The following is a 16,476-nucleotide window of genomic DNA, read 5'->3' on the forward strand; positions in this document are numbered from 1 at the left end:
ACAACAGCAAACAGGTGTAACAAAGGCGAGAAGTGGGGATTGTCCGTGTAGCAGGCGTGGGTCGATCTGTGGCGAACGTAATCCATGGGGGGAAAGGCGGGGAATAATCTGTGAAACGAACGAGAGTTCAGAAGGCAGGCGGCAAGACAGATGAGACGAGATGGCCAGGCGAGAAAGCTAAACACAGGGAACTAGGGAACTAGGGAACAAAAGCGAATCAACAATGAAAACACAACAATAACCACAATACTCCGTCGCAAAAGGATTCAGCAGCTTTACACACGGACAATACACAGGTATGGACACTACAAAGATACTGTTCCGACTCAAGCAAGGCCCGCGTTCACTGGAATGTTATGTTTGTAAATTCCTTCCCATAGCGAGCTATTCAGACCTCCCGGACTGTCTTTTAGTCAAAATTTTTTGTGATGGCATAAATAAGCCTTTAAAGGCGAGACTGAGATGCGAGGGTCCGCGTTCGTCTCTGGCTGCTTTTATGGACTGTGCTTTATTGACTGTGGGCTCATCTTTCACGGTGGGTGTCGTGGATGCCGGGCACGCAACCCGCTCGTGAAATGGCGGCTTCACCGAAGCACACTCTCGTAATGGCGGCTACTACGGAGCCCGCTCTCAAAATGGCGGCAGCGCCAGAGCGCGTCCACATAATGGCAGCTACAACGGACCCCGTTCGCAATATGGCGGCCGCGCCGGAGCACACTCATGTAATGGCGGCGATGGCGGAGCCCGTTCACAAAATGGCGGCAAAAACTGTGCTCCGTCACGTCACAGCTGCTACCCCTGAGCTAAGCAAAGCAAAAGCTGTGTTTCCCGAGTTAAGTCAAGTTACAGCTGCATTTCCCGAGTCAAGTCAAGTTGCAGCTGTGTCTCCCGAGTCAAGTCAACATTCCGAGTCCAGTCAAGTTACAGCTGTTGTTCTCAAGTCCAATCAAGCTTCCGAGTCAGGTCAAGCTACAGCTGCTGTTCCAGAGTCAGGTCAAAATACGGCTGTATCTCCTGGGTCAAGTAAAGTCACAGCTGCCACTCCAGAGTCAAGCAAAATTACAGCTGCCGTTCCTGTGTCAAGTCAAGTTACAGCTGTATTTCCCAGGTCAAGTCAAGTTAAAGCTGTGTTTCCTGTGTCGAGTCAAGTCAGAGCTGTCGTTCCTGAGTCAAGCAAAGTCAAAGCTGCCATTCCTGATTTAAGCAACATCAAAGCAGCTGTTCCTGGACTAAGTACAGTGGTTCTTGTGTCAAGCAAAGTCAGAACGGATTTTCCTGAGTCAAGTCAAGCCACAGGCGGTCTTAGTAAACCAAGTCACGTCACAGTTGGTCTTCATGAATCGAGTCCAGCCACAGCTGGTCTTCACGTGTCTAGTCAAGCCATAGTCGATCTTCACAAGTCAAGTCAAGTCACCACTGGTCTCCACGAGCCAAGTCAAGTCACCGCCGGTCGTCACGAGCCAAGTCAAGTCACCGCCGGTTGTCACGAGCCAAGTCAAGTCACCGCTGGTCTCCACAAACCAAGTCAAGTCACAGTTGACCCTCATGAGCCAGGTCAAGTCTCTACTGGTCTCCACGAACCAAGTCAAGCCACAGCTGATCTCCATGAGCCTAGTCAAGTCACAGTTGATCTTCATGAGCCAAGTCAAATGATTGCTGTTCGTCCAGAGTCAGGTCACGTCCCATCTGACCGCCCAGAGTCAGGTCACGTCCCGTCTGACCGCCCAGAGTCAGGTCACGTCCCGTCTGACCGCCCAGAGTCTAGTCACGTCTCGTCTGACACCCCAAAGTCACAGCCTATCATGATGGCCAGCATGCTGGACCCACCACTAGTGTCAGTGCGAGCTGCAAACATCCCAGTGGCATCAACGCCTTCTTCTTGGACTATTCTCGTGTCTCGCCCCTACATACCTGTTTGCCATTGTTGGACTCTGCCTGCTTGACCATGTCTTTGTCTCGTTCTCTAAATAAAAGCTTGCATTTGGATCTGCTCGCCTCTTGTCCCACTCCCTACGTTACATTAATATAAGTGAGTTTGTCATTGTACTGATTTGTTGTGTCTGTTCAAGCAATTGACACTGAATTTGAAAGTAAAAGTAAAATGTGCAGAGGCATTTACAAGCTATTTGAAAGCAAAGAACAATGAGGAAAGGGGGGAAAACTCTAATGAATTACCTGCCCCCTCAGTGACACCAGAGTTGTCCAGTGTTGGGTAAAGTAATGCATTACAATATTGCATTACTCCCTTAAAATGTAACTAATTACATTGCTAAGTTACTTTTTATGGAAAGTAATGGATTACTATACTTGCGTTACTTTTTTAAATCTGGCCAGGGCTTGATTGTTTTTAATATAAAAAAGTTTTATTTCGGCAGACGTAAAAGCCCTTTTACACCAAAAGTAAAAATGAATATGCCTCAGGCTTGAGGAAAAGTAAATTCATGTCTGTACAGTATAACGCAGGAGAAGAAAGTTCAACACACTTAAGCAATAAAAAAAAGCACAAATGTTTATCTTGAGTAATTTTTGCTTATTAGTACGGTTGAATTGGATCATCAAAGATCAGCATCAAAGACACTGGTTAATAAAATGGGATTAAATACATAAAGGATATTTGGTTTATTTAACATTTAATTATTGCAGTTTCGCATCATATTCTGAGTTGCATTTCACTATTTTATTAATTTTGAGGAATACTGAATCTGTTTTGTTTTTTGCAAGTAAGATGAATTAACACACGTTCACATTTATTCTAGAACTTCAGTAACATCCTACTCCTGATTTCTCTTAGCATGGGGATAGGAGAGCTGTCAATCAATAAATGGGAAAAAAAAGTAACTCAGATATTTTACTGTGAATTAAAAAGTAATGCATTACTTTACTAGTTACTTGAAAAAAGTAATCTGATTACGTAACTCAAGTTACTTGTAATGCATTACCCCCAACATTGGTGTTGTGACACATCGATTAACCGGTGAGAAAATTACCTCACCATCACAACCTACCACCCACTCAAATAATTTCTTAAATGATCAAGATGAAGCTAAAGATAAGTAAAAATGTTCCATAGCTGACAACACTAGGAGTGAAAACATGGCTGTGGAGTAAAACTAAGCCTGTTTTATTAATATTATAAAAATAATCTATACATTTGTTACGAAAGTAAGTAACAAAATTATTTACTGTTAGGATTTAGTACTTTAATACTTAATCGCCTGGCTTGGTGTCTGTGACCATCATTCAGTATGTGATTTTCTATGGAATCTGTTGACTCAAATCTGCAGACTGGCTCTGACGTTTGCCAACTAGTGTCAGTTTGACTGTCAATCAGCGGAAAATCGGGGTAAAAATTGTGTAGTGTATTGCAGGCTTCAGGAAAATCAAATAAGCACATTTCTGACAATGACCATGTTAAAAGAACTGATTTTCTTGCTACTGCTGAGGTACACACACACACACACACGCACACACACACAGAAAATTGATCAAAATGTAATAATTTAACAGGACTGCAGAAACAGAAGTGTTTTGTAGTGGTCGACTGTCGGACCCTCTCCCCCCACATATATTTTTAAATAACCAAGATAAGGATTAAAAATAAGTAAAAGGTTCCATACCTGAGAATAATACCAGTGAAAACATCCCTGCAGGAAATGACGCCTGTTTTATTGTAATAGTTAATTTATACATGTGTTTAAAAAAAATAATAATTAAGCAGCCGTTTTGTCAAAATTGTTCTTTACCATTAGGATTTCTAGACTTGCAAGTCCTCTGTCTTGCTCATCAGTTTATGCTGGGGCTGTCTTTATATCTGCTGCAAAATGTGGGTGGCTTCTTTAAACTCACAAAACCTGTTGGGTTGCCACTAATCTATCAGAAATGTACAAATTATAGATGGGATCGGTAAAAAAAAAACCCTGTTAGACTACATTAGTAGAAGCATAAAGTAAGAGACATTCTGTAATTTAAAGAATACATGAATAAATTTCTGTTCAGCAGCTTTCCATTCAATTTCTACAGTAGCTTTTCATACAAAAAAAGGCATCAGATCACCAAAAAATATGAATCCAGAACTTCAAATCATGAAACACAAGGGAATCGTGTACCAAAGCACAAGACAAACAGTAATTAGACAGGGAGAGGTAATAAAAAAGCACACCCACATGAAAACTTGCAAGTTACACAAGACCAGTACAACAGCAAGATATATATATATATATATATTTGCCATTGTAGTGAAAGAAACCATCCAAAAATATAATCTACAGCTAGTTTCAGATTGTGAAGTGTTAACCTGAATTTAGTAGCAACATTTATCTAACCTACTCTACTAAAATGTATGTATAAAATTTTTATTGCATTATTGGTGATTGTACTAAATTGACATGATGGGGCTCAATGTGTTTTAAAATCGAATGCAACAGTTCATACTGTTCGTACATAATCCAAAACCAGATGAACAAGATGCCAGAGAGTTTAAACAAGCTCCGTGAGATCATTGGCTACAACACGAAAACTGAAAGTGAGGAACACATAAAACCATATAGAAAACCTCTGATGTTCTGAGACCTTAATCAAAAACACCTGTGTATTTACAACATTTCCCTTATCCACCTGAATCCAACAGCTTTGTTGAGGCTTTGAAGTAATAAGTGCATCATCAAACGTTTTTCGTCCTACATGCATGGTAACACTATAGAGACACAATTGTCCCAGGTCCAGCTCTTAACATTATGTGAACTGACAATGAAATGTTTCTTTAAAAATGACAAATATAGCCAGCATTTTATATTGTGCTAGGATCTTTAATTCTTGAATTCTTTCAGCACTTCAGCACAAACACCACCAAAACTGATGTACTATACAAGCCAGTTTGCACATGTTTACATACTGTTTTGAAAACTGATAAACTTAAATTTAAAGCTTAGCACAGTACAAAAAAGTATGAATAAGACAGAAATTTGCAACAGTTGTACAGTAATATCATATAGAAAAATATTCTGAATGTAAAAAATAAAATATTATCAAAGCAGTTGCATGTAGCTGAACATCTTCACAAGTGTTAGACCTTCATTACCATCTGTACAAAAGGGGAAAACTTTGGACCATATAACATATGCTGCAGTGAAGTATAAACAATAGAGAGTATTATGCTTGCTCTGTAAAGACATTTTACAAAAGAAAACACTGTATAATGCTACCTGTTGTTAGTGGGGTTTTTTTTTAGGTTGTTGTGTTTTGAGTGATAAAGTCCATTGGTTTGGTGAAACCTTTGCTAGTGTTATGCAAGAATGTTTTAAGACATTAATGGTGTTTTGGTAGTTTTAGCGCATTTTAAATGTGTCAAGTTGAAAGATGGTTAGGAGAAAAGTGACTTTAGTATTGAGAAATGTATCCTAGCAAAAAAAAAAAATGTAAAGGAATGTTGTGGTTTCAGATCAAGTTAAGCTCTACTAACAGCATTTGTGACATGCTTTTGATTGTCACGAACTGTGTCAGAGGGACGATGCAGAGACATGGATCAAGGAAGTGTTTAATGTAATCAAAACACCAGGGGTAATCCACACAAGGAATAGCATAGACACACAAACTTGATGTATTTGAGACCCGACAAAGACAGACAGCACAGACTGAGACTTAAATACAGAGGAAACAATGACAATTAACTTGATACACCTGAACTAAATGACATGAGACAGAAACTGGGTTACACAGAGCACATAGGGAGAAAAACACACACACAGTCTAGGGGTGTGGCAGACAGTCCAGGGGTGTCCTTGCGCCACAAGAACAGCAAAGGGAGGGACGGATGGGAACTTAGGAGGAGGCTCGGGTGGAGGACAGACACCTGGGAGGAGGATGGCAAACAGAGTCCAGGGTGAAGACGACAGAGGAGGAGGAGGAGACAGGAGGACCCATGGTGGAGCCGATGGAGGGAGGAGTCATGGTGGAGGAAGGGCTGAAGCGCCCAAGGCAGAGACGGAGAGCCGATGAGCCAGGGCAACGAGGAGGATCTGGAGGGCCAAGGCGGAACTGATGGCTCAGGTGACCAAGGCGGAGGTGGGGGCCTGCTGTGTGGGTCAGACATATTTGAGACCCAACAAAGACAGACAGCACAGGCTGAGACTTAAATACAGGGAAAACAATGACAATTAAAGGGTTACTCCACCCCAAAATGAAAATGTTTTCATTAATCTTTTACCCCCATGTGTCTTTGTTTGTCTTTGGAACACAATTTAAGATATTTTGAATGAAAACCCGGACGTTTGTGACGGTCCCATTGACTGCCAGGTAAATACCACTGTCAAGACCCAGAAAAGTATAAAAGACATTGTCAAAATAGTCCATCTGCCATCAGTGGTTCAATCTGAATTTTATGAAGCGACAGGAATACTTTTTAGATTTTATTCAACAATTTGTCTCCTCCGCATCAGCGTAGAGCCATTTTGGAGAATATCCGCTGGACGCAAACTGCGTACGCTGTTCTGTGTCAGCCGCACCACACGGATACGTTTTCTACGCTGACATGGAGGAGACGAATTGTTAGATAAAATTTTTTTTTTTCTTAGCATACAAATAGTATTCTTGTCGCTTCATAAAATTCAGATTGAACCACTGATGGCAGATGGACTATTTTGACAATGTCTTTCATACTTTTCTGGGTCTTGACAGTGGTATTTACTTGCCAGTCAATAAGACAGTTGCAAGCCTCCTGGTTTTCAAAACATCTTAAATTGTGTTCCGAAGACGAACAAAGCTTTTATGGGTTTGGAACGACATTAATGACAAAATTTTCATTTTGGGGTGGAGTAACTCTTTAACAAGACACACCTGAACTACATGACATGATTAACATGAGACAGGGGTGTGACACATATCTGACAAATCTAACATTTCTTTCGATTTTAGAAGCAAACAGGAGTCAAGCACTAACATTGGAAGTTATGCATTATGGAAGGTTAAAAAAAACACAAATGTTGTAAAGTTGTGCAGACCATTCTTTATAAAAATGTATCCTGAATAAAATTAAGGCTGTTGTTTACAACATGCAGAACAGGCTAGATTTTTTAATTGTTAACTAAAACTATTAACATATTTATATTCACTAGAATTAAAGCTGAAATATAAACTGGATTAAAATTAAATAGCTATGAAGATATAATTAGACTAAATTTTAAGCAAAGATCTTAAGACATCGCAGGTGCTTAGGTCATCTTAAAATGAACAGTTCTCTTCTGTATGAGATACAGTAATCTTATCAACCAGATCTAACATGGTTTATTAAATTAATAAAAGTGACTGTTATTCTTGTCTGCTGAATTGTTGAATGATTGACAGTCTATAGCAAATGACATCTTTGTTTCACTCTTCCTGTTTTGTGGTTGATGCAAGTATATAATTAACTTTGTTGTAGATTAAAATAGAGATTAATATTAACTAAATGGTGTGTGAGTGTGTGTGTGCACGTGTGTACCTGGTATTTATCATGTTATGGGGACCAAATGTGTGTATGTGTGTGTGATGTTTCTTTTGCCTTTTCTTTGGGCAAATATCCAATCCCTGCATAATTTTGGGAAAATGTGCAAACCTGTAACCCATTCATGGATAGTTTTGTTTAATGTTTTAATTATATATTTAAAACCCTTGTTTAAGCTATATTTCGAAATACTGGTAACAGTGTTGAAATAATTGCAAACCCCACTGAAAGTTAATAGAAAGTAAAACAACTAATCACAACAATTTAGTTTGAGCTTTTTTTATGAATTTCAACTCTTCTCTGACTTCCTCTGACTTTGTTTCTGTGTTCAATACAAGTTTACAGCATGGGTCAAATCTGTGCTATCTGTCTAAAAAATTATATTTAATTTTATCTGTGTTATATGTCATATGCAGCAACATTGTGAACTTTTAAAGGCATTATTATGCAAACACATGAGTAGAATTCTCTGCATAAAAACTCACGACTGGAAATCAACGTGCCTCTTCATTTCTGTCCAGTACAGATGAAAATCAAATGAAATGAAATGTAGATAATGTTAACAAGATAATGTTAACAAGAGGTGACAGAATGCACATAACTAAGCAACTGAGCGGTCCATTTAAGACACAGTTATTACAAAGTAGCCTAGTATGTCCCAAAGCTTGCCTAACATTTTGCTACATACTCAAAAGTATGTACTTTTCCTTACAAAAAGAGTACATATTTTTAGGGCTTAGTATAAGTAGGTGAATTGGGATGCAGCATTAGATTTTTATGAATAAATGGTAAACTATGGTAGCAGGGGTTCACTTTCCTCCATGCTACACCTCACCCCAAGTGTATAACATGTTATTAACTATATCTATAGGACAATACATAATTCTTACCCTCTCACCACAAGCCTGGTTCCAGAACAAAATCAGTGCTTCAAATTTGTGGGGGTTTTACATTAGTAAACATTTTTAGTGTTATGTTAACATACAAAAGCTAAGACTTTCAGAATAAACTTGTAATGTTTTAAGAATAAAATAGAATGAAGTCATATGACATTACAGATAAATAAAGTCTGAAAGAACATTAAAGCTTCTTTTTCAAAGTTCTAAACTTTATTGACACAACATTCATAACATTGCATAACTTGCAAAAAAAAAATAATTTTATTTTTCTGATTTTATATTGAAAATATCATACTCATGTCAGCAATTATTAGTATACTTAGCATCATGTAATTGTTTAACCTGCTTTGCTTTACATGTAAAATGTATTGAATAAGCTATGTACAGCTGTATGCACTATATACTCATGTAACTCATTTATTTTAAATTTGTAAAAGTGATTATAGTATTGCTTAAGAAAGTAAGTATTGGAAAACATAAAGTGTTGTCCTCTTCCTTCAGGGGTTGATCTTATGGTAGCCTCTCATATGCATGGTGACGTTGTTAGGAAGTCCAAGTCTGACCAGCTGCTCTTGTAACTAAAAATACAGTATATGAACTTTGTGACAAACATTTCATGTGCTGATATCCAGTCATATTATTTACATATCATTAATCTATTCTATTTCAAATTATTTATTGTACTAGTCTATAACTGTTGTGGTAAAAAAAGTGTGTATGTATGAGTCATTAGTATCAAAGTATCAAATCTAATGTTTATGTGAAAACATGATAATTTTTAAAACATTACTGCAGCTAAATGATTCTTATTGATTGTTGAGTTGCTTACCTGTATGATTACCAGCTCTTCAATCTGGGAATGAGGCAGACTTTCCAAACTTGTAACTTTTACTTGCATTCCCATCACTGATCAGTGAAAGAACAGACCAGATGTCAATACAGTTTTAAAATTAAAATGTGACTATTTTAACAATTTAAATTCCAAAGATCATTAATTTGTATGTATGAGTATGAGTAACCCTTGTTATGAACTGAAAAAGCAGATGGATCATAAATGTATTTAAACATACCATACTCATTTGAAAACTTGGGTTGAAGTGCTGGTCATCCAGATCACCAAATAACAAACAGAAGATTATAGCATTAGCTCTTTGTACCCTCTTTAACAAAATCAACATTTGTTTTGTATGTAAAAGATTGATGTTTATTTTTTAATGATGTTCATAGTATATTTGCTCACCACTGTAACAGAAGAAAGGCAAACTGGCAAAGCATCGCTCATCTGTCCAGTGACCAAAGCTTTTTAAAGACACAGCTGTGCAGTGTTGAGCTCCATACTGTCCTGAGACATTTGCACCATTATCTGGTTGTGCAAAATCACCTTTGGTCCATGGCAGCCAATATGTGAAGGAAGAGCTGCTCTGATCTGACCACAGTCTGTTTCTGTACAGACCGATCCATACATCATAACCATGAATAGTACCATCATAACCAGTGAAACATTCAGTATCTGTTGATGTTCTGTTTCATTCCTCACACTGGCCAAGTCTGTGTGTTTCTCTTTGCAGTAGCTCTGAGCTCCAGTCCAGGTCTTACTGTTATATACCAAAACATATTTTTGACTGGCATTTACTCTACCTAGGATAGAACATAATTGAAAGAATTGTAATCAGTTAGTCAGTTTGTTTCTTTGTTAGCCTATCCATCTTCTTCTGCCAACACATGGAAAGCTAAAGCTAAGGGGCCAGTGAACACTGGCTAGAAGAAGATTTAAATATGTTAAATGTACATTTAGAGAAAAAAATTGTAATATCTTACCATCATAGCAGACAAAATAGTAATTAGAGTCACATGAAATATCAAACCACTGCCCATCACCATTCATGAAAACACACAGTTCATTCCCTCCAGTGTTTCTTGGTTCATGATGTCAGTTTCTGAAATCTCTCTCTCCTTCCTGATAGAAATCATTGTCTTCCAGTGACCATCTCCAGCTGTTCACATCATCATACAGTCCAATCCAGGCTGAACCATTGTAACTCCCATTAACTGTGTTAATCAGCCTGTTCATTTCCTCCATGTTATCAATGGTGGCCAGATCAGTGTAATTCTGTCTGCAGTATGTCTGAGCTTCAGTCCAGGTCTTATTCTCAGACACAAAATGATACTGACGGGATGATGCTAATCCTGTCAAGAAAGGGACAAAAATTGAAGATAAAAATAAAACATTTGAGCAAGTCAAAATTTCCCTTGTCTGAACTGAAAACAATGCCATTGATTATGTTATTTATTTTATTTTTTTCAGGATATAGATCTACTCACCACTGTAGCAAATGAAAGGTAATGCAATGTTGCAGTTTTCATCTGTCCAGCTCCCAGAGTCACTAAATGACACTGCAGTGCAGTATTCACGGTTTCCAGCATTATCTGGCTGTCCTGTCCTCCAGTTACTAAATGAAGAGTTGCTTTGATCTGACCAAGATCTGGTTCTGTACAGTCCAATCCAAACCTCTGAATAATATGAAAGTAATATCTGAACCCTGTAGTTTTCAGCCTCATTCCTGATACTGACGAGGTCTGTGTGATGTTTCTCTGCAGTAACTCTGAGCTTCAGTCCAAGTTTTGTGCTGGTCAAAAAACACATAACTTGCACTAGCATTCACTCTTCCTGTTTGGAAACAATTAAAAAATATTTATTTTATTAAAAAATATTTATTATAATATTATATAGAATTGATATTTCTCCTATTTTAAACATGTTGCTAATTATTCTAATTAAAAGCTCTCTCTGAATGTTCTCACCATCATAGCAAACAAAGCGATATGTAGAGGAGCAAGATGTGTCCATCCATACCCCCTGGTAATTTGACAAATAAGTACATAGACGCTGTCCACCTGAATTCACTGGTTGTGAAACATACCAGCTTTTAAATCCTCCATTTAATGCTGTATTGTCCAGTGACCATCTCCAGCTCTTCAGATCATCATACAGACCAATCCAAGCTTTGCCATAGTAAGTACGTACTGTTTTAATCAGCCTATTCTTTTCCTCCATGTTCTCAATGGTGGCCAGATCAGTGTAATTCTGTCTGCAGTATCTCTGAGCTTCAGTCCAGGTCTTAGACTCATTCACAAAGTGATACTGAGGGGTGCATGACAATTGTGTGCAGTTTCCTGTGAGTAAATGCAAAGCATATAAAAAAACAAATACAGATAACAAAAAAAACAGTATTCTAATACCATTAATTAACAACATAATAGTTTACAGTATTCTATGCTATCACACTATTCTGATGCTATATGCTTTTATTCTCTTTGTTGTTTTTTAACTAATTCCTATTGAAAAAATATTTCCAGAAAACATGACCACTGAAATAGTGGGCAGGCACTGTTGGACTCCACTTCATTTTATAGCAAAAAAAAAAAAAAAAAAAAAGAAAAGAAATTACAGGATTGTGAAAATAACACAAAGCTTTGTTGCCACAATTTTAATGTCACCATTAGTAATTACTGTTCCCTTTGAAGACATGAGGGTTTGTAGTGTTTAGAGGTTGTTGTTTTTTTTAATTCATAATAAAAGTTAAACCCATTTATTTAAAAGCATATTGTCTTCAGCCTATATAACATAACATGTTGAAATATTTATACAAGGAGCTGCTACAGGACAGTCCTGCTAAGAAAATGTTGTCCGGAAAATGACTGAACTTACTGCTGTAGCAGAAGAAAGGCATGCTGGATACACAGACCTCATCTGTCCATCGGCCTGAACGGCTGAATGATACAGCAGTACAATGCTGAAAATAGCGTTCTGCCACAAGTGCGTAGAAATATAATCTTCACCATTATCTGGTTGTGTTCCATAATCAGGAATCTGAGGCCTCCAGTTTTGGTAGCTGGTAATCTGATGGTCAGACCAAGTTCTGTTTCTGTACAGGCCGATCCAGACTCCTCCACCTGCTCTCTCAATTATCTTCTGGTTCTCAGTCTGATTTCTCACATTGACAAGATCTGTGTAATGATCTCTGCAGTATCTATGAGCCTCTGACCAAGTTTTTCCATCATTGACTCTGATGTAACTCTGTGTGGCATTCTCTCTACCTGAGATATGAAATATGACAAACATATACAGTACAGTATGTACATTAGCCCAATTTCTTAGTCCAATTTCTATACAATTGAAATGTCCTTACCATCATAGCAAATGAAATTATGTTCTGTAAAGTCACATGGGAAATCAAACCACTTCCCATAATAATCCATGTAAACACAGAGATTGTTCCCCCCAGCATTGTTTGGTTCATGATACCAGTTCCTGAAATCTCTCCCTCCTTCCTGATAGAAATCATTGTCTTCCAGTGACCATCTCCAGCTGTTTACATCATCATACAGTCCAATCCAGGCCAGGCTAAAGCCATTACTGTGTTAAAGCCTCCCATTAACTGTGTTGCCAGATCAGTGTCTGTTCATTTGAGCTTCAGTCCAGGTCTTGACTCATTCACAAAATCATATGGTGGCCAGAGTCAAAGTGTAAATATTTCTTCAGTGGAATTCAAACATCTGAGCAAGCAAAATATCATTTTCTGAGCATGAATAATATTATATTAAAAATTTCTGTGAATATGAAAATGAAAAACAAAGTTGAGTGATTGAAAAGTTGACAAAGGTCAAGTGGAGTTATGAAGTTCCATAGTATGGAGAAAAAAAACACTATGCACGTCAAAGGGGACCAGCAACTGAAAGTGAACTATCCCTTTAAAATGCAGCGCAACCTCAATTCCTACAGCTTTGCTGACTCATCTACAGAAAATTGCCAGTGGAACTGTATCACTCCACTTGCAGCACTTCTTAAAGGGGTCATCAGATGCCCATTTTCCACAAGTTGATATGATTCTTTAGGGTCTTAATGAAAAGTCTCTAATATACTTTGATTAAAAATTCTCAATAGTTTTGTAAAACAACACCCTTTTTACCTTGTCAGAATGAGCTCTGCAAAGATCCTCTCATTCTAAGGGGTTGTTCCTTTAAATGCAAATGAGCTCTGCTCACCCCGCCCCTCTCTTCTCTCTGTGGAATGACGATCTTGTTTACTTTAGCCATATTTAGCCGCGTTTAGCCGCTAAACTTCCTAACTACCATGTTATAAGGAAAGGCGGTCACAAAGATTCATAAAAAAACCCTTATACACACTTCTGCTGTAAGTGAAGCTGGATCATGAATGATTTGCACGCACATAGACGGATATATGGAGATCGGGAGGTGCATTCCCTTCACAAACAAATGTAATCCACTGCATCTTCAGCGGCTCAGATGTCGGGAGTAAATGACGACCACTATGTTCATTATTACAACACCTCAGTCACTCAATCAGAGATATTCTTCGGAGTCTAACTTACATCCCTGCTTCGGCATCGAAACAAGGAAAGTTACTGGACTGTTACAGCTGATCTGAGGTAAAACGCTCATGTCAATCAACTATCGTGGGAGCGGCCTCTGTCGGTGTGACGCCACACCACAGGCATCTGAGAAGGGCTCGATTTGAAAAAGGACATATTATTTTTACAGATTAAAGTAATAGTATTCAATAATAGTATTTGGTATTGTGAAACAGTCTGTGTGTTGGTAATGGTGATTTTGAAAGGGACTGAAACAAGATTGTAAGCAAGGACATTATTTTTACTTTTAACAAAACCTTGTAAGAAGCAACCAACAAGTGCATTGGCCAGTTTTATCATGCAAAATTCTTTTACAGTTGAATGGATACTGCAAAAAAGATATCGCTCTCCTCAGCGGACATTCAAACTAATGTTTGAAGATTGAGCTGAAGAAGGAATGCTGTATCAGATGCAGATAATCACACTCCCTCAGTCCATCTCTTTACCATATCACTCTACATAATACAATAAGCTTGAAATTATGCAATAGTCCTTCATTACTAGTTCTTAAAAGTTCTCGAATTAGTAACGGAGGCTTGGGCTCATCTGTTAAATGTCAAACTGTCATGTAAATGCAATATCACACTCTTAGCCAAGTAATATCACTCTGGTATAAAAATGGTATATGCTTTCACTTTAATTTTTAATGAAAAAAAGTTTTGTTTGTGTTTGTATCTGCTTATTTATAGGCAATTATTGTTATAGATACTATCAAAACTAGATGTTTAAAAGATGTTTAAATCTACTCACCGCTGTAACAAAAAAAAAGTGAATGCAAAATCGCAGTATTCATCTGCCCATTTCCCGGAGTCACTGAATGAGACTACTGTGCAGTATCCTGCATTATCTGGCTGATCTGTTTTCCAGTAAGTAAATGAAGAGTTGCTCTGATCTGACCAAGATCTGGTTCTGTACAGTCCAATCCAAGTTTCATAAAGAAGAAACGTTTGTAATAAATATTGCATCTTATCGTTTTCAGTCTTACTCCTGATACTGACGAGGTCTGTGTGATGTTCTCTGCAGTAACTCTGAGCTTGAGACCAGGTTTGGTACTGGTTAACCACAACATAGGTAGCACTGGCATTTTCTCTTCCTGAAAGAAATCATTATCATTAAGTGACAGGCTCTCTGCTTTTAGTATTGTTCACTGTCATACACATTTTAATGCAACAACTTACCATCATAACAGATAACAGGATAAAATGAAGAGCAGCCTGTTGTAAGCCATGCGCCATAGTTCATATACACACACAAACGGTGTGGTGTAGAAATATCTGGTCCTGGGTTATTCCAATTCCTGAAGTCTTTCTCTCCTGCCTTGAAGAAATCACTGTTCTCCAGAGTCCATTTCCAACTGTTCAGATCATCATAGAGTCCAATCCAGGCCAAATCAATGGAATCATCATTTATTGTGTCTATTAACTGAACCGTCTGCTGTTGATTCTCAATGGTGGCCAGATCAGTGTATTTCTCTCTACAGTATCTCTGAGCTTCTGCCCATGTCTTAGATTCATTCACAAAGACATACTGACGATCGACGCTCAAGGTGAAGGTGAAAAACCCTGTTAAAGACAAGTTCATCTTTTCAGTGTGATCAGTCTATTTATCTCTACAGCATGTGTCAAACTCCACTCCTGGAGGGCCACTGTCCTGCAGACCCTTGCTCCAACCAGCTCCAAAACACCTGCCTGGAAGTTTCTAGTAATCATGAAGACCTTGATTAGGTTCTGGTGTGTTTTTAAAATCTGCAGGACAGTGGTCTTCCTGAGTTTGACGTCTCTGCTTTACAGTATTTCTGAGCTTCTGTCCAAGTCTCAGACTCATTCACAAAGACATAATGAGGGGCAAACAGTGAGAAGGCAATGAAAGATGTTGGAGTGCTCTGATTTGCCAGCTTCCCCAAAGAGGTTTTGCTTCCACATCGAAACACACAGTGTCCCTGCTACATGGCGACAACACTACAATTCACTTAAGACTTGCCTTTTTTCTTAGTGTATTTCATTTGGCAAGCATTATGCTAAAATTTCAAATGTAGACATAAGTAATATATTTAAAATGTCTTTATCTTAAAATTTTTTTTTAAAGGTTTTACACTTTGCTTATGCTGACAATAGAATTTGTATTAAAAATGTTGTATTAACTCATTTGCATGAAAAAGTAGGATTCAAAATAGTAGGATTTAACTAATCATGGTTTTAAGAAAAATACATAGAAGTACAGACAATACCTGAGAATAGAACGAGTAGAAACATGGCTGTGGAGGGAAAAGTAAGATGCATGAAGTTTTAAGTTTTAAAGTTTTCAATCATAAACGTTAGTAAAATACACGAGAGCCGCTTTTATATACCTTCAATCCTACAAGTCTCCTGTCTTGCTCTCCAGTTTCTGTTTGCTGTTTGTGTGTGGGTTTCTTTATACTTGAGCAACTTCAAAAATGTGGGCGTTCATTTCTTTAGTTTCACTTTAGCATTAAAGACCTGTTAGATGGCATAATTAAGAAACTGATCAGATAAACGCAGTAATACAATTACCACACTCTAGGCGGTATTGACTGACTGAAGCATGTTCTTCAATTTCTTTGGGGTGAATTCTAGTAAATTTGGACCTTTTAGATAATTATCAGTTTAAAATCAACAAAAATAAATAATTTCCAAAATAGTCTTTATAA

At 37.9% G+C, this 16,476-nt stretch overlaps 2 protein-coding genes and 1 long non-coding RNA gene across 4 annotated transcripts; all 3 read right to left on the minus strand.

Annotated features, from left to right (window-relative positions):
- Positions 1–8,564: 8,564 nt before the first annotated feature.
- On the minus strand, positions 8,565–10,009 carry LOC127152440 (uncharacterized). Its single transcript, XR_007825076.1, has 4 exons — positions 9,617–10,009; positions 9,447–9,476; positions 9,206–9,282; positions 8,565–8,954 (listed from the first exon to the last, which is right to left on the minus strand). It is a non-coding gene; the product is annotated as an uncharacterized LOC127152440 (long non-coding RNA).
- Positions 10,010–10,887: 878 nt separating this feature from the next.
- LOC127152437 (asialoglycoprotein receptor 1-like) lies at positions 10,888–12,739 on the minus strand. 2 transcript variants are annotated; one of them, XM_051093095.1, is made up of 4 exons: positions 12,567–12,739; positions 12,086–12,474; positions 11,179–11,550; positions 10,888–11,044 (listed from the first exon to the last, which is right to left on the minus strand). In XM_051093095.1, exons 1-3 carry the CDS (start codon positions 12,634–12,636, stop codon positions 11,506–11,508), a joined length of 504 nt encoding a protein of 167 aa, XP_050949052.1. In that variant the 5' UTR covers positions 12,637–12,739; the 3' UTR covers positions 10,888–11,044; positions 11,179–11,505. The 2 variants fall into 2 exon arrangements, with proteins under 2 accessions (XP_050949052.1, XP_050949053.1); XM_051093096.1 differs by having other exon boundaries at positions 10,928–11,003.
- A 1,815-nt stretch (positions 12,740–14,554) lies between these two features.
- LOC127152159 (L-selectin-like) lies at positions 14,555–16,179 on the minus strand. The gene is made up of 4 exons (XM_051092662.1): positions 16,156–16,179; positions 16,036–16,062; positions 14,987–15,370; positions 14,555–14,901 (listed from the first exon to the last, which is right to left on the minus strand). Exons 2-4 carry the CDS (start codon positions 16,058–16,060, stop codon positions 14,555–14,557), a joined length of 756 nt encoding a protein of 251 aa, XP_050948619.1. The 5' UTR covers positions 16,061–16,062; positions 16,156–16,179.
- Positions 16,180–16,476: the final 297 nt, after the last annotated feature.

This window comes from Labeo rohita, chromosome 21 (assembly GCF_022985175.1).
Source record: "Labeo rohita strain BAU-BD-2019 chromosome 21, IGBB_LRoh.1.0, whole genome shotgun sequence".
In the NCBI taxonomy this organism is placed as follows: Eukaryota; Metazoa; Chordata; class Actinopteri; order Cypriniformes; family Cyprinidae; genus Labeo; species Labeo rohita.